The following is a 27,660-nucleotide window of genomic DNA, read 5'->3' on the forward strand; positions in this document are numbered from 1 at the left end:
AAATGTCGTCGGATACGGTTCCGGCTACCGGAGTTCACAAACGTCGCAAGGATAAAGACAGGCTTCCGAGGTCCAAATCTGATGATAGCGCACAAGCGGAGCCAGCTTCAGGTTCGGCCATCAGTGAGGCGCTTTTGCAGCCTCTGTCGTCTGCCATTTCAGAACCAGTGGCCGAAATGGACTCTCATGAGGAGCCAACTAGGCCTTTAAATATTTCTATTGCAGGACCTTCGGACAATGCTCCTTCGGATGGGTCCGGAGCCGCTGTGCAGGTACCGGCCTCCGAAGGGGTTTTCAGGCCTACTCCGCTTCTAATAAAGGCAAAGCCAAAGACAAAGGCAAAGACTCCTAAATCAAAGACTGCAACACAGGCCTCTTCTAAACCGGCTCCCAAGTCACAGAAACAGTTACTCAAGATGGCGGAGGATTTACTTACTATGATTAGGGGTTCACATCCCCCTCCAGATAAAAGGCCAAGGCAGGATGTTTATTATGATTCCTCTGATCAGGCTTCTGTTTCTTCTTCTGACCAGGAATATTCTTTCCCTCCTTATGAGGATTCTGATGCTGAGGAATCCATTCCTTCAGCTTCTCCCCCTGAAGATTTCTCTTTTGGGGAAACTTTGCATGAAATGAAGGAACATTTCCACTGGGAAGGACAGGAGTATTCGGAATCTAAGAAAAGACTAAGGGATTTTCTTCTTCTCCCCCAACATAGACCCCTAGCTATTCCTCCTGTTTTGGATATTGTGGATGATGCTTTTTCGGAGGCTAACTTAACCCCTGACTCTTTTCCCCTTGCTCCTGTTAAGCCTGATAGATATTACAGGGTTCCTGATTCCCACCAGTTTTTATACAAGAACCCTTCTGCTGACCCTGAAACCATTTCTCAGGGTCCTAATGGAGTTGAGGCCGCTTCTGCTAAAAACCCCATTCCCACTGAAAAGGATTCTAGATCTTTAGAAAGATGGGGCAAAAAAGTGTACACTTCTGCTACTTTGTCCATTAGGGCTTTAAACTGTCAGTTTCATATGCTGAAATACCAGCAATTTCTCGTCTGTTTTAAAACAAAAGCTTACTTCCATTTCTGCCTGTGCAGATGATAAGGAATTACATGACTTATTGCATGCCACTGAACAAGTTGGGAAGCATGGTTTACACTGTGGATTTGATGCCTTGGAGGCTTCTTGTAGGGCTGCTGCCTCCGGCACAGTCATTGGAAGGCATGCATGGCTAAAGGAACAAAATTTTCCAGAACAAGTAAAAGCTAAATTATTGGATGCTCCTGTTCAGCATAATGTTTTATTTGGATCAAAAGCTGAAGAGGTGATTAAAAAGATGGAAGATAAGGCGAAATCCATGCAAACAGTTAAAGATTTCTTACAAGTACAGCCACCAAGATTTAGCAGGAATTGGCCTTCTAAAAATTGGTCCTTTCCCACTTCAGACAGGCTGCAGAGGGGTAGATATAGACGCTCCAGAGGAAGGCCTCAAACACAAGCTTCTTATAGACCAAGACAGTGGACTGCTTCCACCCCTAGGGGAGGAGAGGATAGGTCACAAACTCATAGGAAACAAACTCAATGACTCCCTCTGTTGGGCTGCAGGAACTTCTTGCCTTGAAGCCCCTCTCGGAGGAAAACTCTCTCTTTTTTTATCAAAATTGGACTCTTACCCCAAGACAAGTGGGTTCTGGATGTGGTTTTAAGAGGTTACAAATTCCATTTTTATACTCTGCCAAGGCTAAGCGGATGGCCAGACCTTCCAAAACATCAGTGGACAGAGGCCTTAAACCAGGTGGAAGCTCTTTTGGCTATGAAAGCCATAGAACTGGTTCCACTTTCAGAGATGGGACAAGGTTTTTACTCAAGGCTCTTTCTAGTCCCCAGGAAGCAAAACTCATGGAGACCCATTCTGGATCTGTCAGTCTTGAACACCTTTCTAGAGATTCCAAAATTCAAGATGTTTACTCTACAGCAGCTACTTCCAATGCTATCCAAAGATGCGTGGATGGTAACTTTGGATTTAAAGGAGGCATATTTACACATTCCCATCAGGCAGGAACGCAGAAAATACCTCAGGTTCAAGGCCGGATCGAGGCACTTTCAATTCTCTGCGCTGCCCTTTGGATTGTCTACTGCACCCAGGGTCTTCACCAAATGCCTGGCTCCAGTAGTAGCTTACTGCAGACTCAAGGGAATTCAAATTTACCCTTATCTGGACGATTGTCTAATTCAGGCAGACAGCAAGGATGTCTTACTCCAGCATCTAGAGTTAGTACAGAGCTGCTGCCACTTCAGCTGCCTTCCTCAGAGGAGTTCCTACCAAAGACATTTTGGAAGCTGCAACTTGGAGTTCAGTGCATACTTTTTCAAAGCACTACAATCTACCTCTCTACTCTAAGTCTAGGGCAGGCTTTGCCTCTGCAGTCTTGCAGGGCCTTTTAGCCGCCCCTTCTTCTTTATGACCACCTCCCTTTCTTTCAGCTTTGGGATTCTACCCTACAGTCATGACTGCAACAGTGAAACACGATGAACATAGTACAGTTGTTTACACCTACCTCCTCAAGTTCCTGGGATTCTCTGTAAACATAAAAAAGTCAAATTTGACACCCTCACAGCAGATAACTTTTTTGGAGGCTCTTCTAAACACCACAACCCAGAGGGCATTTCTGACATACGAAAAATAATTACAGCTGGCTTCAACTTTCAAAACCTTGGCAACTTTAATTCCGCTATCTGCAAGGAGATTCCTGCAGGCTTTGGGTTACATGGCCTCCTGCATCCTTCTCGTACCATATGCAAGACTACACATGAGGAAAATACAGTGGTACCTAAAAAGTGTATGGTCTCAGCATTGCCACAGTTTAGACATACTGATCTCCGTCCTGCCTTGCCTTCAAAAGGAATTTCTTTGGTGGTCCAGGGCATGCACTCTAAACAAAGGGAAACCCTTCTGTCTGCCTCCTGCCACTCAGATTCTAACCACGGACGCCTCGGATTATGCTTGGGGAGCCCATTTTCAGGGCAACTGTCTGCAGGGCCTTTGGACAAAGGATCAGAAGCACCTGCATATCAATTTAAAGGAAATGTTAACCGTTCAGAAAGCTCTAATGGCCTTCAGGAATCTTCTACAACCAGGACAACTACTAATACGGACAGACAACACCACAGTTATGTGGTACATAAACAAGCCAGGGGGATCACATTCCTACCCCCTTTGCAGACTAGCTATGGATCTATGGAACACAGCTCTAGCTTGCAATCTGGACCTTCAAGCTCAGTTTCTACCAGGGAAGCAAAACTTCCTGGCAGACAGTCTGAGCAGAAACCTTTCGGATCCACACGAGTGGATGCTGGACACCAAAATATTCAGGATAACAGCAGTCTGGGGATGTCCTCACATAGACCTCTTTGCATCCCATCTCAATCATCAACTACAAAATGTTTGCACCAGGACTTTCCATAAAGAAGCTTGGAAAGTGGATGCCCTATCTTTCAGTTGGAGGAACCTCTCGGGATATGCCTTTCCGCCTCTTCCTCTTCTTCCACGGGTATTATTAAAGATAAAACAGGACAAGCCCAAGATGATAATCTTGCTGGCCCCAAATTGGCCTCGACAGTTTTGGTACCCAACTCTAAAAAAACTATGTCTGGAGCCCCCTTGGGTTTTACCTCAGTCTCCGAACCTTCTGTCCCAACATCAGGGTCAGGTTCTACACTCTCATGTCAGAACTCTCAGCCTGGCGGCCTGGTTAATCCAGGGCCTTTGATTTCTTCTTTCCTACCCAAGCAGGTTATGGATGTCATTTTAGAAGCCAGACGTCCTAGCACTAGAAAATCTTATGCAGGAAAATGGAAAAGATTTTGTTCCTGGATGCAGGCTCAGGATTCTGATCCTCTTCTTCCTAACATTCCTTTGATTTTACGTTACCTGACAGATCTCTTACATAAGGGTCTCTCTTTGTCTTCCATTAAGATACATGCCTCTGCTATTTCCGCTCATTATAATACAGACCCTCCAATCATTTCCCACCAGCTCATGAGACAGTTTCTCAGAGGAGCTAAGAACTTAAGACCTCCTAGATCTCCTCCCATTCCTGCTTGGGATCTTAACTATGTTTTGGAAAAGCTCACCTTACATCCTTTTGAGCCTGCTGCCTCTTCTGACATCAAGCTTTTATCTTGGAAAACAGCCATCCTGTTAGCTCTGACCCCTCTGCCAGGAGAGTTTCAGAGTTGTAAGCTCTTATGGCTGTGGAACCTTATCTTATTTTTCATCAAGACAGAGCGTCTTTGAGGACTAATCCTACATTCATGCCTAAGGTGGTTTCCAAAGTGGCTGTAAATCAAACTATCCACTTGCCAACTTTTTTCCCCACTCCTCAAAATAAAGGGGAAAGGATCTTACATTCCTTGGAGATGTACACAGACAACTACGTTTTTACCTGGACAGAACCAAGGACATCAGAAAATCAGAGCAATTGTTTTTCTTATGCTTCAAGTTCCCAAGGTAAAGCCATTTCAAAACAGACCATTTCTAAATGGATTGCTCATGGAATCAGATTTTGTTATTCACACCATGGAAAGCAAATCCCAGGGAGTATACGGACTCAGTCCACCAGAGCTGCTGCCACTTCAGCTGCCTTCCTCAGAGGAGTTCCTACCAAAGACATTTTGGAAGCTGCAACTTGGAGTTCAGTGCATACTTTTTCAAAGCACTACAATCTACCTCTCTACTCTAAGTCTAGGGCAGGCTTTGCCTCTGCAGTCTTGCAGGGCCTTTTAGCCGCCCCTTCTTCTTTATGACCACCTCCCTTTCTTTCAGCTTTGGGATTCTACCCTACAGTCATGACTGCAACAGTGAAACACGATGAACATAGTACAGTTGTTTACACCTACCATAAATGTAGATGTTAGAGTGTCTTCACTGTTGCAGTCTGGGTTTCCCTCCCTCCTGTCCCCTCTTATTTTTACTTTTGTGTGGTTCCTTTTTTCACCATTCTTCTGAGGTGTATTTGCAAAGGATATGGGACCTTTCTCATTTTGGGACTCCTGACATCTGGGGCAAGAAAAACTGGAGAAGATGGCGTCGGCTGTCAGCTTTGTACTCCTGGCGCTCTGACGTCAGGGAGCGTGGTTGAACAGCCAACGCCGGACCCAGACTTTGGGATTCTGGCCGACTGAGGACTGCCTGCCGGCAGGGGAGTACCCTACAGTCATGACTGCAACAGTGAAGACACTCGAACATCTACATTTATGGTAGGTGTACACAACTGTACTTTCTTCTAGGGGAGTGGCTGCTTTCTGTTATAACTTCAGGAATGTTATCTGTGGCACAACCACTTGGCTGTGTTGCATGCCTGTGTTTAGCAGGCATTGCTTTGACTACTGCTTGTTTTTTTATGGTGCGCACCTTTACCAACATTGTTATGGAAGCCATAGATTGGCAGGTCATTAATCCTTAGACTCTGTTATGTGAACTTTAAGCTTTTGAGAACCTCTTGCTGTTTCCACCCTGATGGTTACAGCTTGAAATTCAGCTCATCTAAGAGGTCCGTCAGGGATGGGTATTATAGTTTGATAGTAGGAAAATTCTTATAACATCAGTTGATCTGAGAAGTTCTCCACTCACAGGTCAGAAATTATTTACTTCTGTTTAACCAAGTAGATAGATGAGCAGGTTGGTCAGCCATCTGAGCCACAACCTGACCTCCAGCTGGAATGTAATACATTGGTATTACAAAAGGGTGTACCTTTGACACCATTATTAAGTCCTTTATCCGTCCTCCTATGGATGGATGTCTTCATCATCCTCAGATATTGGATATTTTTTAATCAAGCAGACAAAATGTATATATGAAGTAATGTTAGTTATCAGATCTTAGTTGAAAGTTGCTTTCTAGTGGCAGGGAGGCAGTCTGGTAGGCTTGGGAGATGTTTGGTTTTGTGTAATCTCTGCATTGTTAATGGCAGGCATCTCTGCAGGCCTGCAGACATGTTAGAATGCATGACCTTATGGAAAGTTCTGAATTCTGATTGATACAGAGGAGAATCAACCAAGGGCCAGTCAAGGATAGTCCTGTCATACAACAAATGATAAGAACTTTCTGTTAATTTGACAGTTTTCTGTTTTCAGTTATATTTTAATTGCAAATATTTACTTAATTAGGTGCAGGAGAATTTTATTTATTCATTGTGTGCATGTTTTCTTGGCTCCAGACATCTTGCAGTTTATAAAAGGGAGTTTGAAAAAGTGAAAGATGATTGAACCTTTTTTACCATTTTCAGGAGTTATTTAATCGTTGTGAAAAAATGAGACCCACCCTTTTTCGCTTGGCCAGTGACACAGAAGATAATGATGAAGCCTTAGGTAACTCTTTGTTTTCAAGATTATGTACTATTGTTTTAAACAAAAACTATATTTTTGACAGCATTTTTGTCAAGTTAGTCTGGGTTTTCTTCAAGTTTCTGAATAGAATTGTGGTTTTCTTTATGTATTTGCCTTTAACTGTTGTAATTTGCTGACGTTGTTGCCGGCTTCACAAAGTTCAATTTTTTTAATGGACTTTTTGCGTTTGGCCTTGATGTGGAGGTGTTGAAGTTGCCAGTCTAGATTTTGGAACCAAGCAGTAGTGTGCAGTTGTGCTGATCTAAGCTTCCAAACATGTATACTGTGCAGTCAGTTTTACTTTATTTTCAGGAGGGAATGTAGGCTCTGTGTTAGAGGGTTGATTTATGCTAGTACACTGTGGACAGTAGATCTAACAGGGACTGGCCACAGAATGTCTCTTAATTCCATGGTAAAAACAAACTTGCTATCTGAAGTGCCTCTCTTGTCCCATAATTTCCTGCTGTTTTATTAATCACCATATCTTGTTGCTGCCATTGTGAACCTAATTTTTCACCCAGCTCAAGCCATTGAGAAGTTTTTCTCAGCTATCTGGGTAAAGCTAAGTGCATTTTGTCTAGATGTCCTTCACTGATCACTCTTGCAGTATCCATTATATATGGGAAGTATCTCAACATTATTTTAAAGCTTGGGTGCCTCTCGTGCCATACATACAAGAGGGACGTACAGGTGCAGAAATCCTCTGAGCTTTCTTGGCGCCCTCTCTAGCAGTGAGTTTGCTTCATTTTGTCAGTTTATGGCCTGTACCAGTTTCCACTGGGTGGGCAGATAATTATCTCTGTTGAGGAAACTTCTTCAGTATTTTAGTAAAAATTTACATTTTTCTGTCAGGACCAGTAAGTATGACCACATGTCAGTCTCATTAATACCTTCCACAGAAGGTCGCACTGTTCTGCTTCGGATCCAGTCATAACCATAAAGTGTGTTTCGTCAATCTTGTTTCTAAAATTTAAGAAGTTGATTATCTTCCCTCAGATTTTGCTTTGAAAGCCAGAGACTCAAGGAGCCTGTGCAGGGTGGTATGTCGTTGAATCATGCCAGTCATATGTCTGTCAGTAGCTGAGGAAGAAACTTAAAAGTCAAAGCCTAAAGCTTTTTTTGCCCAGCTGGACCAGGATATCTCTCGAGTGCTTGCTGAGCCCTCGGACTACCTGGTGTTTTATGCTGCTCCTTCTGTTGCAGCACAACCTCTTGGCATGTCCTACTTGAGTAATCTGACAGCTGGTTTGGCCACAAAGAGGGAACCATGGCTTATTATATCCAATGGACTTGAGGGTGTACCTCAAATTTTGTTTTTATGACAGTTTTCTAGGCACCCTGATTGAGGTATGTCAGGGGGTCTTTTCCCTGTTCCGTCCACGCTGATGTTCCTAAACAAGAGAAGAAAACTAAACACCATCTTTTGCTCCTTCTACTATTGGGGATCCTCAGAAGATGGGGTATGATTTCTCCCAGGGGCTTTTTAATGCAACATTCCTTCAGATCAGGGCACCAAGAAAATCTGTACCTCCTCCTTGGGACCCGAATTATGTATTAGGGAAGCTGTGTCTCACTCTTTTTCTGCCTGCTTCCTCTTCTACCCATAAAACTTATTTCCTGAAAGACAACAGTTTTACTTGTAGCCCTTACTACAACATAAAAAGTCTCAGAATTTCAAGCCATTATGGCATTTCCATCTTTTCTAATTTCTCTCAGACTGTCCCTTAAGACTAACCCGTCTTTTATGCCTAAAGTTGACAATAAAATATCTCTTGGCCAGTCAGTAAACTTGCCTGCCTTCTTCCCCATTCCCCCAAATAACTTTACATTCTTTGGATATCCAGAGACAGTTCAGGTTTTATCTTGATAAGACTTGAAACCATCAGGAAATCTGATCAACTTTTAAATTTTTTGAATAAAAAGTCTCCAGATAAATTTCCTTTAATTATTCTTTCCATGGAAAATCATTTCCAGGCCAGGTTAAAGCCCATTCCACCAGATCAGCAGCATGTTCAGGTGTATTTTGTAAGTGTCCAGATACAAGAACCATTTTAGAAGCAGACATTTGAACTTCCATTCACACTTTCTTAAAGCACTATAAAGCTGATACCGTCCCCAGATCCAGTACTAATTTTGTCATATATTTCTAGTAATTCTGGATTCTAGTTATACTATTTCCTCCTCCAAGGTGCTCTAAAAAGTTTTGGAAACTTTCCTTGTAATGAAGGTACTGCAATAAAAGAACATAGTACAGTTATTTGAACTTACTATAGCAGTAGATGTCAGAGTAGATTGTAGTGACACCCTTTATCCTGTGTGTGTGTGTGTATATATATATCTGGCTGTCTGGCTAAGGTGAACCTCGTATATATTTTCCCCTCTGCTTTTTATCATAAATCGTCTTTCTGTGTTTTGCTTCTTCACTTTCTGGTTTGAGGAAAGAGAGTACTTAAGATTTTCGTGCCCATACATCCCTAATGTACTGCTTTGCAATCTCAAGCCTGGGGACATATGGTTTGAGAGGAAAGCCCACAAGCTTTCCTATGCTTGCCAGATGCGCAGTATCCTTGGTAGGATTCTTTCCATTTGTAGTGAGTATCGCAACAGTGGATCATAGGAAGCTACTAGGCTATTGGCCCTGAGTCCTAGCCAAGAATTTAGCCCATGTTCTGACAAGTCAGCACCCCATACCCCTGTCTAGCAGGGACACTGGTAGAATCCCAGGCATCAGAGCCCACAGGATTTTTTGCAGGGGGGGTGCAAATCCAGAACCCCACACACACACACACCCTTTGCCCCCCCCACACACACACACAGCCATTCTAGTGTCCCATTACTTTGCTGTTTCGCCCCAGTCACCATAAATAGTGTTCAAAACTCTGTGCCTATTGTTTTATGCTTTATGTCTACAATGATTACAGATATTTGGATTTAATTTACAACTTTTATTTCAAATTTTATAGCACAAACACTGATAGACATTTGCTAAACCTAAACAAAGCAATAGTCTTACAATGAAAACAGACTTATTAAAACTTCTCTACCTTTGAAATTCACATTCACTGAAACAGCATTGAAACCCACTTTCAAAGAAATTGCATTTGGCCACTAGCAGGATAAGTTTACCTTTAGACTGTTTGCAGATCATACGCCCCTTGCACACATTTTTAGAACCAAACAGTTCTTTGATTCACCTTCCTGATGTTCGTGTTTCACTTTGCAGTCATTACTCTTGGGTTATCCTGCTGGCAGGCTACCCGTAGTCGGCCTGAATTCCAAAGTCTTGGTCCGGCATCTGTTGCTGTCACCTCTTCCCTGACATCAGTGCACTAGGGGTGTAAAAGATGCAGCCGACGCCATTTTCTTCAGTCTTTCTTGCCACGCGGTGCCCGAAGAAAAAGCAGTTCGCAAGTGCCGATCGGCCGACTCCTGAGATTTTCAAAATCGAATTTCAGATCCGAAGACTTCATTAAAACTAAGTACCCCGTTGAGGAAACTTTTTTCTTGCTCCAGACCGATGTCAGAAAAAGTTAACAATTGTATTTCTTGTGGGAAGCAAATACCGCATAAGGATTTTTATTCTTACTGTATTCCTTGCCTAGGCCCTGATCACGACGTTTCTAGCTGTCGGTTTTGTGCTAGATTTAACCAACGCATTAAGCGTCGGTACGATTTTGCCTTTCATTACTTTGGCCGAAGGTTTAATTATATAATGCCATCGGAACAGCTGACTACCGGAGTTTATAAAAAGCGCAAGGAAAAGGAAAAGGACAGGCATCCGAGGTCCAAAACCGACGACGAGGCCCCCGCTAGGCCAGTCGCCAGTTCTCAGTGAGGCGCTTTTGCAGCCCCTGACGCCCTCTACCTCAGAGCCACAGGCTGTTTCCGACTCCCACGTGAAGCCGACTAGGCCTCTGGATACTCATAGTATTGGACTCTCAGAAACTATTCCCTCATATGGGTCCAGACCTACACAATTATATGTCAAGCCAACCTCAGCTTCAAAGACAAAAGACTAAAAGAGCTCTAAAGACAAAGAAACAAGTACAGCATTCTCCTGGACAGACTTCCATGCCTAAGAAACAGATGCTTAAAATGGCCGAAGACCTAATTACTTTGATCAGGGGTTCCCATCCCCCTCCTAAGAGGCCTAGGCAAGACAGAATATGACTCTTCTGATCAGGTTTCAATTTCCTCTGATTCCTGTTCTGAACAGGGATGCTCTTTTCCTCCCTATGAGGATTCTGATGCTGAAGAATCTATTCCTTCAGCCTCTCCTCTTGAGGATTATTCTTTTGGGGAAACCCTGCATACCATGAGGGAGCATTTTCATTGGGAGAGCCAAGATTACTCAGAATCTAAGAAAAGGCTCAGAGACTTTTTTACTACCTCAGCACACCTCTTGCTATTCTACCTGTTCTAGACATTGTAGATGATGTATTTTCAGAGTCCAGCCTGTCTCCTGACACTTTACCCCCTGTACCTGCTAAGCCAGACAGATACTACAGAGTTCCAGACTCTCAAACATTTCTTTATAAAAACCCTGCTGCTGACCCAGAAACTATATCTCAGGGTCTCAAAGGGGTCAAGGCTTCCACTGCAAAAATCCCTGTCCCTTCTGATAGGGATTCTAGGGCACTGGACAGATGGGGGAAAAAAGTTTACACTTCTGCTACCTTGGCTGTAAGGGCTTTAAATTGTCAGTTTCATATGCTTAAATATCAGCAATACTTAATGTCACTGCTGAAACAGAAAATGTTGACATTCTGAATGTTCTGATAACAAGGAAATGCAAGATTTATTGCATGCAGCTGAACAAGTGGGAAAGCATACTTTGCAATCTGTTTTTGATTCACTGGAGGCCTCTTGCAGGGCCGCTGTTACGGGTTCTGTCATTAAAAGGCGTGCTTGGTTAAAGGAACAGAATCTGCGTGATCATGTTAAAGCAAAATTATTGGATGCTCCATTACAGCATGATACTTTGTTTGGTGTTAAGGCAGAAGAGGTGTTGAAGAAAATGGAAGATAAAGCGAAATCGATGCAGACAGTTAAGGATTTCCTACAGGTACTGCCACCCAGATTTAGTAGGAACTGGCCTACAAAGAATTGGTCCTTTCCAGTGTCAGACAGGCCACAGAGGCAGATGCACATGCCCCAGAGGCAAATCCCATCCCTAAGGCTCATATAGGCCTAAACAATGGGGTGCTTCTACCTCCAAAAGCAGAGAAGACTAATCACAACCATACAGGAAACAGTCCCAATGACTTTCCTCTACCAGAACCAAGCACTTATCTTTTGGCAGCCCCCTTAGGGGGAAAACTAGCACTTTTTTCACCAAATTAGCACATGATTACCCAGGACAAATGGGTCTTGAACATAGTAAAGAAAAAAAACACAAAGTAATCCACAATAAATGCAGACACACTTTATTCCTCTGACATCTCGGCCTTAGCCTTCAAGGAGTAAAGAACTTACAAAATGCACAGTACATGTATATTAATCACAAACTAATTAAACAATAAAAACAATTAAATTAACACCCTCCAGTTGAATTCTTCATTTAACCCATGAGGGTACAGAGTATCAAATTTTAAAATGTAAATAGCTTCCTTAGATAGCAAATAGTACTTTGTTACAAGTATCAAAACAGGACCTTGGAGACCCTCATTGTTGCTATCATGAAATTTTTTAAAATGTATAGCCACAGAGCTTTCCTCTTTCTTATTAATAATATCTCTAGCATGTTCCATCAATCTCAACTTAAATGCCCTTTTGGTTTCCCCAATATAAAATTTGTTACATGGGCATTTAAGTGCATAAATCACACCTTCAGAATTACAAGTGAAATGGTTACATGTATTAAAACCAACATTATTTATATAGGGAAAACTATTAACTACAAAGTTACATGCTCTACATTTACCACACTTAAAAGTACCACTAGGGGGTATACTATCAACAAGACTTAGAGGGCAAGGAAAATTTGCTGTTCACCAAAAAATTTTGGATATTCCTACCTCTCTTGTAAGAAAATCTCAATCTACCATCTAACCATAAAGCCACATTATTAAGTGAAACAAAATATTCCCAATAATATTTAACCAACCTGACCAATTCAGCACTAAAATTACTATATGTAGTCACAAAATATAAAATCTCATACTGTTTATTAATTTCCAAGCTAGGTGTTGAAGTATATTTTTTATATATATTATTATTTATTCTCCTAACACCTATATTAAACAACCTTTCATAACTTCTCTGAACCAGTTCATCACTATACCCTCTCCGTTTAAACATTCCAATAGTTGTATCTAATTCCCATTGAAGAATAGATTCAACATTGCATAATCTAGACACCCGCAACATTTCACCATATGGTAAAGCTTCTAATGTATGAGGGGGATGACAACTCCCCCCATGCACATATTGAGTACCTTCATCAAATTTTCTGTTAACTGATGTTTCCAATCTATTACCATCCTTAATATTCAACACAACATCCAAAAAAGAAACATTCACACCCATTTTAAAACCATCAAATTCTAACAAAAATCTATTATGTAGTTCTGAAATAAAATTATCAACAAAAACCTCACCACCTTGAACAAGAAAAATTAAATCATCAATAAACCTATAATATCTAATAACATATTTACAAAAAAATAATTTCTATACAAATACTCAGACTCAAAAAGGCCCATAGCCAAATTTGCATACATGGGGCAAAAGCTGCCCCCATGGCCGTACCTTGTTTTTGTCTATAGAGGCTATTATTAAACTCAAAAAAATTATGTGTTAAACAAAAATAAATAAGTTCTCTGATATATTCTGTAACTGGATAATCACCCAAAAAAAACCTTAAGGCCTCCATGCCAAATTCATGGCTTATGTTTAGTATATAAGCTCTTAACATCAAGGGTTAGCCAGTACATACTTTCATTCCACTCAACATCCTTAATTTTATTCAAAAAATCAAAAAAATCACAAATATAGGAAGGTAAAGTTTTAACTGTTGGTAACAACTGTGTAAAAAAAGTCCTATATTATGTAAAAAATAATTACATCCAGAAACAATGGGTCTTCCAGGGGGCGATACTAAACTTTTATGTATTTTTGGTAAGCAATAAAACAAGGCCATTCTGCAACCTTCTATATTAAACTTTCTTTTAACATCTACATCTGAAAAATAACCCAATCTCTCACCCTTCTTCATTAATTCAATATACTCGGAAACCGAGTCACTATACATAATAAATTCCACCTTCTCATAAACATCATCATTATTTAAATGCTCCTCACACATTTTAAGATATTGTGAAAAGTGCAAAACAACCAATTTATTACCTTGATCAGAAGGTTTAAATACAATTTCCTTCATTTTACTTAGCATTAATAAAGCCTTCCATTCCTTCTGGGTTAAATTATAATAAATTTCTGGGTTAAATTATAATAAATATCAGACTTACTTTTCAAAAACTCATTATGTGCACGTTCAATAGTTAAATTCAATAAGTTGGTAAAATGTGTAACCTCATTATTCAAAACTGAAGGCATAAAGTTACTTTTTGATTTAATACATTGTGTCCAACTTATAATAAGCATTATATATGTTGTCAGAATCACAGGTATGAAAACTATCCATAGATGAATCAAGGCTGTCAATAGATAGAACTTCATTCATATCCACATTTAAGTTACGAAAAAAACTCATCAAATGCAGTTTCCTACAAAACCTAAAAACAACACTTTTGATATCATACAGTCATGAAACGACTGTAGGAATAAACTTAAGTCCACAATTAAGAACTGAAATTTCAAGCTCAGAAAACGAGTAGCCAGAAAGGTTAATGACATAATTTGACATGGAAGGTAAAGAAAGGCAACTACCATTTACCTCTCTTGTAACCCCCATGTGGATACTGTTCCTTCTGTGCTGATGCCTGTGCTTCTCGTTGACGTTTTCTTCCCTGTTGACCTCCCTTGAAGTTCGCGTTTTCGCCACGAAAAGTCTGTTGAAATCGATAAGGATGTTGTGCAGCTGGCAACACAGGGAATTCAGAATTCAAGTCCCCTTCCTCCTCATAAGATGTATTAAAGCCTTCTGAGGCTGAGTAGGACGAGTTGTGATTCCGCACATCCCTAACTTGATTTTGAAAACGAACGTGATTACGTGGCTTCTTTCTATTGGCTCTTAAAAGAAAAGCCTTGCCGTTTTCATAATCACATAAATCTCTAAGTAATTTCCCTTTCTTTCTAATAACAAGGTTTCATAAGCTTTCAATTTGATATTAATATTACACAAAAAATCATCTACTATAGGGGTAGAAGTACATGTCAAGAGATGTTGGTGTTAAGGCAGAAGAGGTGTTGAAGAAAATGGAGGATAAAGCGAAATCCATGCAGACAGTTAAGGATTTCCTACAGGTACAGCCACCCAGATTTAGTAGGAACTGGCCTACAAAGAATTGGTCCTTTCCAGTGTCAGACAGGCCACAGAGGCAGATGCAGATGCCCCAGAGGCAGATCCCAGCCCCAAGGCTCATACAGGCCTAAACAATGGGGTGCTTCTACCTCCAAAAGCAGAGAAGACAAATCACAACCATACAGGAAACAGTCCCAATGACTTTCCTCTACCAGAACCAAGCACTTATCTTTTGGCAGCCCCCTTAGGGGGAAAACTAGCACTTTTTTCACCAAATTGGCACATGATTACCCAGGACAAATGGGTCTTGAACATAGTATCTCAGGGCTACAGGCTCCACTTTCACAACCTGCCAAGGGCAAAAGGTTGCCAGACCTGCCACACAATCAATGGGCAGAGGCACAAAAGCAAGTTTCATCCCTCATGGACATGAGGGCTATTCACCAAGTACCACAACAAGAGCAGGGACAAGGATTTTACTCGAGACTTTTCTTGGTGCCCAGAAAGGACAAAGCCTGGAGACCAATACTGGACCTGTCTATTCTAAACACATTTCTGGACGTTCCAAAATTCAAAATGTGGACTCTGCAGCAGCTACTTGCCCATGCTGCGCAAGTAGGCTTGGCTCGTAACTTTGGACCTAAAAGAGGCATACCTGCATGTCCCAATCAGGCAATCTTGCAGAAGATACCTCAGATTCATAGCTGGCTCAATGCACTACCAATTCCCTGCCACTGCCCTTTGGCTTATCTACTCCGCCCAAGGTCTTCACAAAATGCCTGGCACTAGTAATTGCATTTTACAGACAGAGGAATTAAAATATATCCTTACTTGGACGACTGCATTATTCAAGCAGTGAACAAAGACATTCTACTAAAGCATCTGGCGTTTGTGAAAAGATTACTTATTTGCCTAGGGTACACAGTAAACGAAAATAAATCAAAACTAGTACCCTCTCAAGAGATAATATTCCTGGGTGCAAGCTTAAATACTACTGCCCAGATGGTGTATCTCACACCAGACAAAGGCAACTGACTTCTTACTTCAAAATTTTGGCAACAAAGACCCAGTTATCTGCAAGAAAAATTCTGCAGGCGTTGGGCTTCATGGCATCCTGCCTTCTGCTAATTCCATATGCCAGACTGCATATGAGGAAACTACAATGGTATCTAAAAAGTGTTTGGACTCAACATTGCCACAGCCTGGAAACATAAATTACCCTCATTCCCTGCCTGCAACAGGAGTTTTGATGGTGGGTGCAGGCCTGTCACCACAACAAGGGACAGCCATTCACTTTACCCACAGCCAGGCAGATACTAACAACGGATGCATCAGATTATGCCTGGAGGGCCCACATGGCAGGAAAATGTATTCAGGGCACATGGCCGCAAGCCAGATGCATCTTCATATCAATCAAAAAGAGATGCTAGCTGTTCAGAATGCCCTGACAGCTTTCAAGGATCTATTTTATCCAGGACAACTACTGATAAAGACTGACAATACTACAGTCATGTGGTACATAAACAAGCAGGGAGGCACACATTCCTACCCCCTCTGCAGACAAGCCATGACTTTGTGGGACACAGCATTGACTTATCAAGTTCACCTGCAAGCACAATTCCTGCCAGGAAAAATACTCTGGCAGACTAAGCAGAAACCTCATGGATCCCCACTAGTGGAAACTGGATCCACAAGTCTTCAGCATAACAAGGAAATGGGGATGCCCAGACATGGATCTATTTTCCTCCCCTCACAACTGCCAACTACAGAGATTTTGCACAAGGATTTATCACAAGCAAGCATGGAAAGTGGATGCCCTATCCTTCAGCTGGAAAAACCTAACAGCATATGCCTTTCCTCCACTGCCTCTCCTCCCCAAGGTACTCCTAAAGGTCAGACAAGAGAAGCCAAAAATGATACTGATTGCCCCAGACTGGCCACGCCAGTACTGGTACCCAATCCTAAAGAACTTGTCTCAAGGTCCAGCCTGGGCATTGCCTCAAACTTCTCACTTACTGACCCAACAAAACAAGCAGATCCTACACAGCCAACTCAGGACCTTAAATCTGGCAGCATGGCGGATAATGTAGCCATTCAGAACACTCTTCTTTCCAAAGCTGTAATGGATGTTATCTTGGAGGCCAGGAGGCCCAGTACCAGAAAATCTTATGCAGAAAAATGGAAGAGATTCTGTGCCTGGAACCAGGAACAAGGAATTGACACGTTTGTACCAAATATTCCTCAGATTTTGCAATACTTAACTGAGATGCTCGACAAAGGCCTATCCTTTTCATCAATTAAGATTAATGCCTCTGCCATTTCAGCCCATTACAATATGGAACCACCTATCTTTTCTCATCCTTTAATAAGGCAGTACCTCAGAGGGGCCAAAAACATAAGACCTCCAAGGAGAGCACCAATACCTGCATGGGACCTCAATTATGTCTTGGAAAAACTCACACTGCCTCCTTTTGAGCCAGCCTCAACAGCTGATATAAAATTCTTATCCTGGAAAACAGCTCTCCTCCTAGCAATAACCTCTGCAAGACGAGTCTCTGAGTTGCAGGCACTCATGGCTGTGGAACCTTTTATAAATTTCCATCCAGACAGGGTTTTTCTGAGGACGAACCCTACATTTATGCCTAAGGTGGTGTCCAGTGTGGCCCTTAACCAAACCATTCACTTGCCTACCTTTTATCCAAACCTACAGAACAAGGGTGAGAGACTTCTGCATTCTTTGGACATACACAGACAGCTACGCTTCTACTTGGACAGAACTAAAGCTTTCAGAAAGACTGAGCAACTTTTAGTGGCATATGCTGCAGGATCACAAGGAAAGGCTATCTCAAAACGGACTATTTCAAAATGCATAGGCCATTGCATTCGTTTCTGCTACTCACAGCATGGCAAATCAGTGCCTAAGGTCATTTGGCCACATTCTACCAGAGCAGCAGCCACTTCAGCAGCCTTCCTCAGAGGAGTACCAACCAAAGACATCTTAGAGGCTGCAACTTTGAGTTCAGTGCACACTTTTACAAAGCACTACCACTTACCTCTCTACTCTAAATCCAGAGCAGGCTTTGCCACTGCAGTTCTGCAGGGCCTCATAGCCTCTCCTAATCCTTTTTAGCCCAGCCACCCATCCTCAGCTTTGGGATTCAACCCAAGAGTAATGACTGCAACAGTGAAACATGATGAACATAGTACAGTTGTGTACCTACCATAAATGTAGATGTTCGAGTGTATTCACTGTTGCAGTCCAGGTTACCCACCTACCATCCCCCTTTCATTTGCTGGGTCTTATCTGTACTTCTCTGTTCTATACAACCTATGTGGTGTATTCTTGCAGGTGAAGGAAATGTTTACTTTAGTGCATGCATGTTTATTGGCATAATCTATTTAGCCTACCTTTTTGGGGACACCTGATATCTGGGTCAAGAAAAACTGAAGAAAATGGTGTCTGCTGCAGCTTTTGTACCCCTGGCGCACTGACATCCGGGAAGAGGCGACAGCAACCGACGCCAGACCAAGACTTTGGAATTCAGGCCGACTGCGGGTAGCCTGCCAGCAGGGTAACTCAAGAGTATTGACTGCAACAGTGAATACACTCTAACATCTACATTTATGGTAGGTACACAACTGTACTATTGTATTACTGCTATTTCCACCTAAACGCTCGTTTTCTGGTGTTGCTTCTCGAAATGCTCATTTTATACTGAAAAATTGCGTTTACTCGTGCCTGCACTTTTATAAAGTCGTTTTTGCTGTAAATTGTATTGTTTAATTGTTTCTGGCTTCCTACTCCAGTGCATAGGCTTCAACCTTTTCGGAAGCAAATGTGGAACACAGACCCTAGCAATGTGTGACAAATCGTCAAAATGTGGAACACCCTTTTCAAGACTTGGAAAAGCACATTTCCATGGGGCCTGGTTGAAGTAGGCTTTTTGCCAAAAATATTATGTTGACAAATACTGTACATTTAAGATTCATTAAGACACATGTCAATAAATAGTTGGCAGAAACCATTGATAAAATGCAATGTACTCAGTAGAAAATAATTACACAACAATATTCAAGGGCTCTTAAGCACCTGCTTTTCCAACCCCTTCATATCCTCTCCCAACTAAAAAAGTTAACTCATCCAATAAGGGACATCAGAAATGTTTAAAATATTGCTGCCATGACAGAATAAGCAAATGTGAATTAATATATACTTTCTGAAATAAAAGCAGTGTATAATTATTTAGTAAATGTAATGCACCACCTTTTTTCCAAAATTAACCAGCACAGCTCTGAAAAGAATCGGGGACAAATCCAGAAATAATCAGGGGACACTTAGTATCTTGACACATTGAGAGAATAGAGAATGTGAACAGAGAATTGCTCTTATAAAACTTCGCAAGTTGCTTAAGTAACTGAATTTAACATGCATTTTCCTGATGGATATGAAGTCTGTCAGACTTTTAATATTCAGTAATTTGCCAGAAAATCACAAATTTTATGAGCAACAGACCCCAAAAGGCAAGAATCTGGACATTCTGCAAAAATCTGCAACTCCAATCTTGTCTGAAACAGTTTAATCAGTCCTGCACTCTCGGCCACTTACCTCAGCCCAGTAAGGGAACAAAGCATTTGCAGCTCCAAGTTCAGCAGGTCCACATCCTCGAAATGCAATCAAGGATTAAAAAAATAAATCATCCCAGCGACAGCATCACCAACATGACCGTCCTAATTCCCGAATCAAGTAAAACGAATTGTAGTCCTTTGCCCTAAGGTTAGTGGCCCGGTGTACAGCCAAAACCGTACCTGATGAAATGCACTTCCACAGCAACTCCCGTTCAGCAGGTGCCTCCCTGTCCAGTATCTGTACCCCATCCCTCTTACTCACGATCATAACAAATGAACTGCATGAAGGTTCAAACAGTTCAGTAACAAGAGGATAGCGTGCATTCAGAAAAAAACAGCCATAACTCTCAATGTGTTCTTTTCTGCACCCTGCCATATCCTTTTTGAAAGTATTGCAGCTGCGCTAAAACTAGTAGTGGCACGCGATTGGCCACATTTTGTGCCTCCCTAATGGCTCCCTTTGCAACAGGAACATATGCTTGATTGGCTTGTATGCCGCAATGCCAATTGGATTTAATTGCGGTATACAAGCCAGTCAAAAATTGTAAAGTGGAGCTACCACTGTTCAAAGCGGAACTGCGGAACAGTGAGTTAAATCGATACCAAATGCGGAGCATTACGCACAATCTGGAGCACTTGGCTGCCCAACTCAAGCGCGACAGCCATTACTGCACTGTAAAAGTTGTTTACCTGTTTCTACTGTTCTTCTTGGAAAAACAAAAAAAAACTTGGTATTTTCCCGCCTTACTAAGCTAGAAAAGTCCAGTTTCAGATGCCTGCTAATACCTGGACTGTGTTTGAGCTTCTGTGTTGGCCATACCTTACTTGGGCAAAAGGAAGTTTCTTTGTTCACCAGTGAGAGTGGGGAGATCTGAACAACCTACCTGTCTTTGGAGGAGTGGTTTCTGCCCAGAAACTGTAGTTTTATTGGCAATTTTGGGCTAATTTCTCTCTTTAATCTTTCTGATATAAAAAACGCATTTGCGTGGGTTTGCACATAGCGCAGCGGCGGTTAGCTAGGGTTAAACTATCCCAGGCGCCACTGAGTCTGCTCTTCAGTTTTTCCCTTAGTATTAGCCAGTTCTTCCAGATGTAGCACTCAAATCAGCGCTTTCAGACTAGCACTTACCCCAAAAAGTGACAGAAGCACTAACAAGCTAAAGTACTTGATCCCTCTCAATCCCCAACAGTTTGTAGGGAACAGTCAAATTACTCTCCCCACCAGGTAAATAAGAATAACCCATTCAGGCATGTTCAAGAGGCGGGTCCCAGTGTGTTCTCCTGTGCACCTGATGAATTTGGGCATCCTGAGGCAATGTTACAACTGCCTCATGTACACAGACAACCCTTTCCTCCTACCACAAGACAGCAAAATCTGCGAGAGATGCACTTACATGTGCAAACAATGCTAAATTTGAAGCAAAGCTCTCTCCAGTCAAGACTGGAATTGACAGTCAAGAAGAGAAGGTGCAAACCTGCAACACCACCTACTACACATAGACCCACCATACATCCAAATGTGAACCCCACACACAGATATAAAAAGACATATTCGGAGGCTCTAAATAAAAATCTGCGGAAACAACAGAGACCTCCAAAGCAGACATGCAAACAACCTGCACCTACAAACACACCTCAGTCAACACATAACCACAAAAAACAGTGTGCCGCACAACGACAGCCCCTAAGGCAAAACACCATACCTAACACACTTGTAATAGGTGACTCCATAGTCAGGCACACCGACGTCCCTCTCACAGGCTGAATAAGGAGAAGATCGCTGTCAGTTGCTTGTCGGGTGCCAGAATCTGCCACATTACCCACTCACTCGGGTCACTCCGCAACAAGTACAAATACAACTCTGTTATTGTCCATGTTGGTGTGAATGACCTGAGACTTACCTCCCTGGACTACATGTAAAGGGACATAGAAGAGCTCTCTGATTATGTAATCAATGCAGATATGACAGTAGCCCTGAGCAGCATCTTAGCCTCACCAAGTATGATACCACAGTACAAAGAAAAAATGATGCATTTCAACAATTGGCTAAGTTTTTGGTGTCATTCAACCAGGATCCAGTATCTGTCTGCCTGGGATGACATGTTCGACGAGCCTCAATGCTTTGCCAGAGATTGCTTGCATTTGTCACCCCTGGGATTCAGGATACTGGCTAAGGCTCTTGTCACCCCCATAGTGCCTTTTTTAGGCAAGGCTCAAAAAACAAATCCACCACCATAACAAGTACTAGCAATAATAAACTGAGGGTCATGCTGCTAAATGCTAGGAGTTTAAAACTCAAAATGCACTCTCTCAAGGCACTCCTCAACATGGAGAACATTGATATTTGCGCAGTAACTGAGACCTGGTTCAAGGCTCAAGGAAGTACCCCAGCGATTCCAGGTTACAACTCATACCACACATTTCAGCCGCGAAACACAAAGAGAGGAGGCGTGTCTGTATTCATCAGGGGTAACCACACTTCCCGACTAGTTGCAAAGTATGATGCCTCGGCGATCATCCAATTGCAACTAACAATGGGCAAAACTGCAGTACAGATTGTAGCTTGCTACAGATCCCCTTCCCTGCCCCAGGACACTCACTCTTCTTTCCTTGAGGTTTTGGAAAGCATGCAAGTCCAACCAAACACCCTTATACTAGGTGATTTCAGTTACCCAAACATCAATTGGGAAAATTACGAAAGTACTAATACATTTGCTCAGCGCTTCCTGGAGTACATACACTACAGTGCTCTGGACCAGCTTGTAAACACCCCCACGAGGTAAAAATATACTGGACCTGGGGTCAAATGCTCCACACCTGTGGTAAATTCCTCATTGGTCAGATCAGACCACAAAGTTATCACCCTAGATATCCACATACCACCCCATCCCCCCGTCCTAAAAGAAACCATAGTGAAAAACTTCTCCAAAGCGAAATTTATGCTACTCAAGATAGAGTTGGCTAACTTCGCTACACCCATGCAGAATGTCAGTATTACTGAATCTGCTATATCCTACACAAAATCACTCTACAAGCACCTACATGAGTGCATGGACCGTGCTATCCCGAACAAGACTAAGACCCCTCCTCCAAAAAGAGAAAACCAGTGTGGTGGACCCCAGCTATAAACAAGCTCTATAATAGAAGGAAGAAATTAGTGCAAAAAAATAAATAAATAAAAACTCAGGAATGGAGGGGCTCCCCGACCAGCCTTAGCAAAAAACTAAGAACCCGCATAAAAAACTCTAAGGCGAGCTTTGAAAGAAAAATCACAATGGACACCAAAGACAATCACAAAGCATTTTTTAGCTATGTCAAAAATCTTAACAACTCTCAGATCTGCTCCAAACTACAGTATAGTGGCTCAAAATTCATGGAACCAACTGGTATCGCCGATATATTGGCAGATAGGTTCAGTGCAAACTTCACCCCACCCTGTCTCTCATATCCATACCAGAAGATTGTGCCACCCCTAAAATCACAGAAACTCAGGTGAAAACAGCACTCTCCATGGCAAAAAACACAGCATCCGTGGGACCAGACAGCAGCCCAGGATGCGTGCTACATGAGCTCCAAAATTAATTAACCCCTCACCTTAATACCATGTTTTAACTACAGCCTCACCTCAGACTATGTGCCCATAGAGTGGAGCACGACAACAATCATACCACTCCACAAAGGAGGTCCAACCACTGACGCCGGGAATTACCGTCCCATCAGCCTGACAAGTCTCATCTGCAAGGCCATGGAGCATATCATCATGGAACTCATACAATGACATTGGGAACCTACAAACCCTGGACCCCACCCAGTTTGGATTCGTGAAGAGAAGGTCATGTCTCCTAAATCTGGTTGACTTCTTCGAAATGGTCACTAAAGCAATAGATGAGGGAAAGTTGGTTCACACACAATACCTTGATCTTGCAAAGGCCTTCAATACTATTCCCCACTCGGGAATTATAGACAGCCTATAATTGCAAAGCACCTTGCAAAGGTAAGGGAAAACAGCTCTTAAACTTTACAAGATAGCACTAGGAAGCCTGAAACTGATTCAAGCACTCAGCTCTCCTTGTCAATAAGGAGAAATTAATCATAGGCACTAAACAGCCTATAATTGCAAAGTACCTTGCAAAGGTAAGGGAAACAGCTCTTAAACATGACAAAAAAGCACCTAAACAGGCATGTCCAATGGTCAGCTTCCGATGATTTCTCCTGTCCACCTGGTGAATCTGGGCATACTGTGGTAGTGTGGCAACTGCCACATGTACACAGACAGTCCTCTCCTCCTACCACCCAACACTACAACCTGCGAGAGATGCACTTAAATAGCCAAACTGGAAGCAAAGCTCTCTCCAGCCACGATTTTGCTAGACAGTCAAGAAGAGAAGGTTAACACCTGCATTCCACCTCAAGCAACTCATAGCCCTTCACAACCCACACCATCAACACCCACACATAGCAACACTAAACCCACATATGCGGCGGCCCTTAACATTAACCTGCCCAAGCAACAAGGACCTCTGAAGCCGAAACGCAAACAAACACCAGTCACAACCAAAGTGACACACAGCTCACAACACCAGTGTGACACCCAACAACAGCCCCTAAGGCAAGACCATGTACCCAACACTTTAGTCACAGGTGACTCTTTAGTCAGGCACACTGATGTCCCACTCACCAGACTGAACAAGGAGAAAATTAGTCAGCTGTCTGTCTGGTGCCAGGATCCACCACATAACAGATGCAGTCAAGTCACTGCACAACAATTACAAATATGACTCTGTTATTGTCGATGCTGGAGTGAATCACTTGAGACGTACCTCCCTGGACTACATGAAGAGAGACATGGAAGAGCTCTTGGATCATGTGACCCAGGCAGATATGACCCTAGCCCTGACTAGCATCCTGCCTTCGCCCAGAATGATAGCACAGTATAAGAACAAAATGATTGACTTCAACAATTGGCTAAGCTTCTGGTGTCATTCAAAGGGGATCCAGTATTTGTCTGCCTGGGAAGACATGATCAACAAACCACGATGCTTTGCCAGAGATGGTCTGCACCTGTCACCCCTGGGATTCAGGTTACTGGCTAAAGCTCTTGCCACCCCTATAGTGCCTTTTTTAGGCAAGGTTCAAAGGATAAAACCACCACCGTAACAGATACAAGTATGCAAAATCTGAAGGTAATGCTACTCAATGCTAGAAGTCTAAACCTCAAAATGTACTCTCTCGAGGCACTCCTAAAAATGGAGAACATTGATATCTGTGCAGTAACTGAGACCTGGTTCAAGGCTCCAGAGAGCACCCCTGCAATACCAGGCTACAATTCTTACCACACTTTTCGGCCACAAAACCAAGACCGAAACACTAAAGGTGGAGGAGTGGCCATATTCACCAAGGATATTCACACCTCCAGGCCAGTTGCCCAACACAATACATCTGAAATTCTCCAGGTGCAGCTAACACTAAGTAAGACTGCAATCCAAATTGTAACTTGCTACAGATCCCCCACCATGCCCCAAGATTCTCAATACACCTTCTAAACATACTGGAAAATATTAAGATACAACCAAACACCCTAAACTACCCTGCCATTAATTGGGAAATCTACTCGGGTACCAACTCCTTTTCCCAATGGTTCTTGGAATTCATAAATTCCAATGCCCTGGATCAACTAATCCATTGTCCCACCAGGGGTTCCAATATCTGCTCCACACCAGTGGTCACCCCCTCATTGGTCAGGTCTGACCATAAGCAAATCACCTTTGACATCCACATCCCACCCCACCCCACCCCACCCCCTGTAAGGAAACCTCCTTAAACTTCTTCAAAGCCAACTTCATGCTACTGAAGTCAGAAGTGACAAACTTCACAACACCCACGCAGACGGGATCTGGAAGTTCAATTGCAGAATCCTACACTAAGGCACTGTACGAGCACATCCACTTGTGCATGAATCGTGCCATCCCAAATAGAACCAAGATGCTTTTCTCCAAAAAAAGGAAGCCAATCTGGTGGTCCCCTGCTATAGACAAACTATACAACAGAAGGAAGAAACTGTTGCAGAAAAGGGGAAATTCCCTGGATGCAAAAAACTCCCCTCATCAGCCTCAGTAAGAGATCCCTCTTAAAATCCTCAAAAGCTAGTTACGAAAATAAAATTTCCAAAGATTCCAAAGACAACCACAAGGCATTCTATAGTTATGTCAAGAATCTAAATGGCAATGCTCAGATCTGCTCTGAGCTACAACAGAATGGCATTAAATATACTGATCCCAAGGATATTGCCAATATCCTGGCAGATCGATTTAGTGCCAACTTCATCCCCCTCACCCCCTAAAGGGCCCATCTCAATACCAAAAGATTGCCAAATTCCGATAATCACGGCCACACAGGTAGAAAACCGCACTCTTGAAAGCTAAGAATACAGCATCCATGGGACCAGATGACATCCTGGGCTGTGCACTACATGAACTACAAAATGAACTGGCACCTCACCTAAGTGTAATGTTTAATCATAGCCTCACCTCAGGCTTCGTGCCCACTGAGTGGCGCACAGCTACAGTTATCCCACTGCACAAGAGAGATCCGCCTTGGATTCCAGGAACTACCGTCCCATCAGTTTGACTAGCCTGATCTGCAAGGGCATGGAACGCATTATCATGGAACTTATAAACAGACACTGGCAACCTACAAACACTGGACCCCACCCAGTTTGGGTTTGTGAAGGGCCGATATTGTCTCCTCAATCTGATTGACTTATTCAAATCAGTCTCCAGAGATGTGGACGAGGGTAAGGTGGTCCACACAGCCTATCTGGACCTCGCCAAGGTCTTCAACACCATCCCCCACTCTGGAATCATAGATAAACTTACTAAGCTGGGCATAAATCCCTACGTCACTCGATGGGTTGCCATCTGGCTTACTGACAGAACCCGCACTGTAAAAGTAGCCAACTCCAAATCCAGCTCCAGACAAGTGGAGTACCTAAGGGTTCAGTCCTTGGACCTCTCTTGTTTGGCATCTACTTCTCTGAAGTACAGGCCAACACCAAGGGACTCTGGCTAACAAAGTTTGCAGATGACTGCAAACTGGGAGCCATTATTGAATCCCCAAGTGAAGTGGATATTCTACAGAAGGGCCTTACAGAAACAGATGCCTGGTGCCAGAGCCATGGGCTCAAGCTTAATGCCAAGAAATGTATAGTTATCCCCTTTGGAAAAAACATGTACCCATGAATTACCACATAGGTGGCAGTACACTAAACATCAAAGGTGTGATGAGAGACCTAGGGACACAGGTGGACAGTGGTCTCACTTTCGATAACCACATTGCCACAACAGTCAGGAAATCCTATGTGGCACACCTCCTCACTAAGGGCTTTTCATCCAGAAAAAAGGAGTTCAGTGTCCCACTGTATTCATCCCTCATTAGACCCATTATAGAGTATAATGTCCCGTTTGGTATGTACCTCACAAGACATCCGCAACAGCTAGAAATGCCACAGAAATACCTCACTAAAAGAATCACAGGCCTAAAGCAGATGCCATATGCTGACAATCTAAAAGAAATTGCCAGCTATACTCTGTGGCATATAGTCTACTCAGAGGCGATCTCTGCTTAACATACAAGGCCATGTCAAACCCTGAGCTGTTGGACATGCTCCACTTAAAGAAATCCCAATCCCTCAGAGCCACATGCTCCAGGGATCTAAACCTTGTCATCACAATGAACAAAACATGCTGGAGGGATAGGTTCCTGACCCAGAGACTCCCCATACTCTGGAATAGACTGCCCCTACATGTCAAGCAGAGCACCTCATTGACCCTCTTCAAAAGGAACCTTGATGATTGAATGGGAGATAGGAAATTCACCCCAGGGAATCATGTCAGTCGCCCTGCTAGACAGCGGTCCAGAGAAGTAAATGTGGGAAGAAATATCCATGAAATTGTTATGGCTAGGCTTGCATAGGCCCTAGGGCCGACAGCCTAGTACCAACCTATGAACAAACTCACCAACCTAAATATAAACCCCTACGTAACAAAATGGGTTGCAAACTGGCTCACGGATAGAACCCATTCAGTGAGAATAGGAAATACTAGATCAGACTCCAAGCCTGTGACTAGTGGTGTACCACAGGGCTCAGTCTTGGAACTCGTCCTGTTTGGTATCTACTTGGAGGTACAAGCAAACACGGAGGGGCTATGGCAAACAAAGTT

At 42.7% G+C, this 27,660-nt stretch overlaps 1 protein-coding gene across 1 annotated transcript in view; it reads left to right on the plus strand.

Annotated features, from left to right (window-relative positions):
- Nucleotides 1–27,660, plus strand: part of GGA1 (golgi associated, gamma adaptin ear containing, ARF binding protein 1) — a gene marked incomplete in the record, with an annotated part of 1,948,856 nt that overhangs the window by 918,759 nt on the left and 1,002,437 nt on the right. Inside the window, 1 exon segment of the mRNA XM_044067846.1 lies at nucleotides 6,291–6,372. Within this exon segment, the coding sequence (XP_043923781.1) occupies nucleotides 6,291–6,372 (82 nt within the window).

The sequence above is a fragment of the Protopterus annectens genome, chromosome 1.part0 (genome assembly GCF_019279795.1).
Source record: "Protopterus annectens isolate FY-2018-M chromosome 1.part0, PAN1.0, whole genome shotgun sequence".
In the NCBI taxonomy this organism is placed as follows: Eukaryota; Metazoa; Chordata; order Ceratodontiformes; family Protopteridae; genus Protopterus; species Protopterus annectens.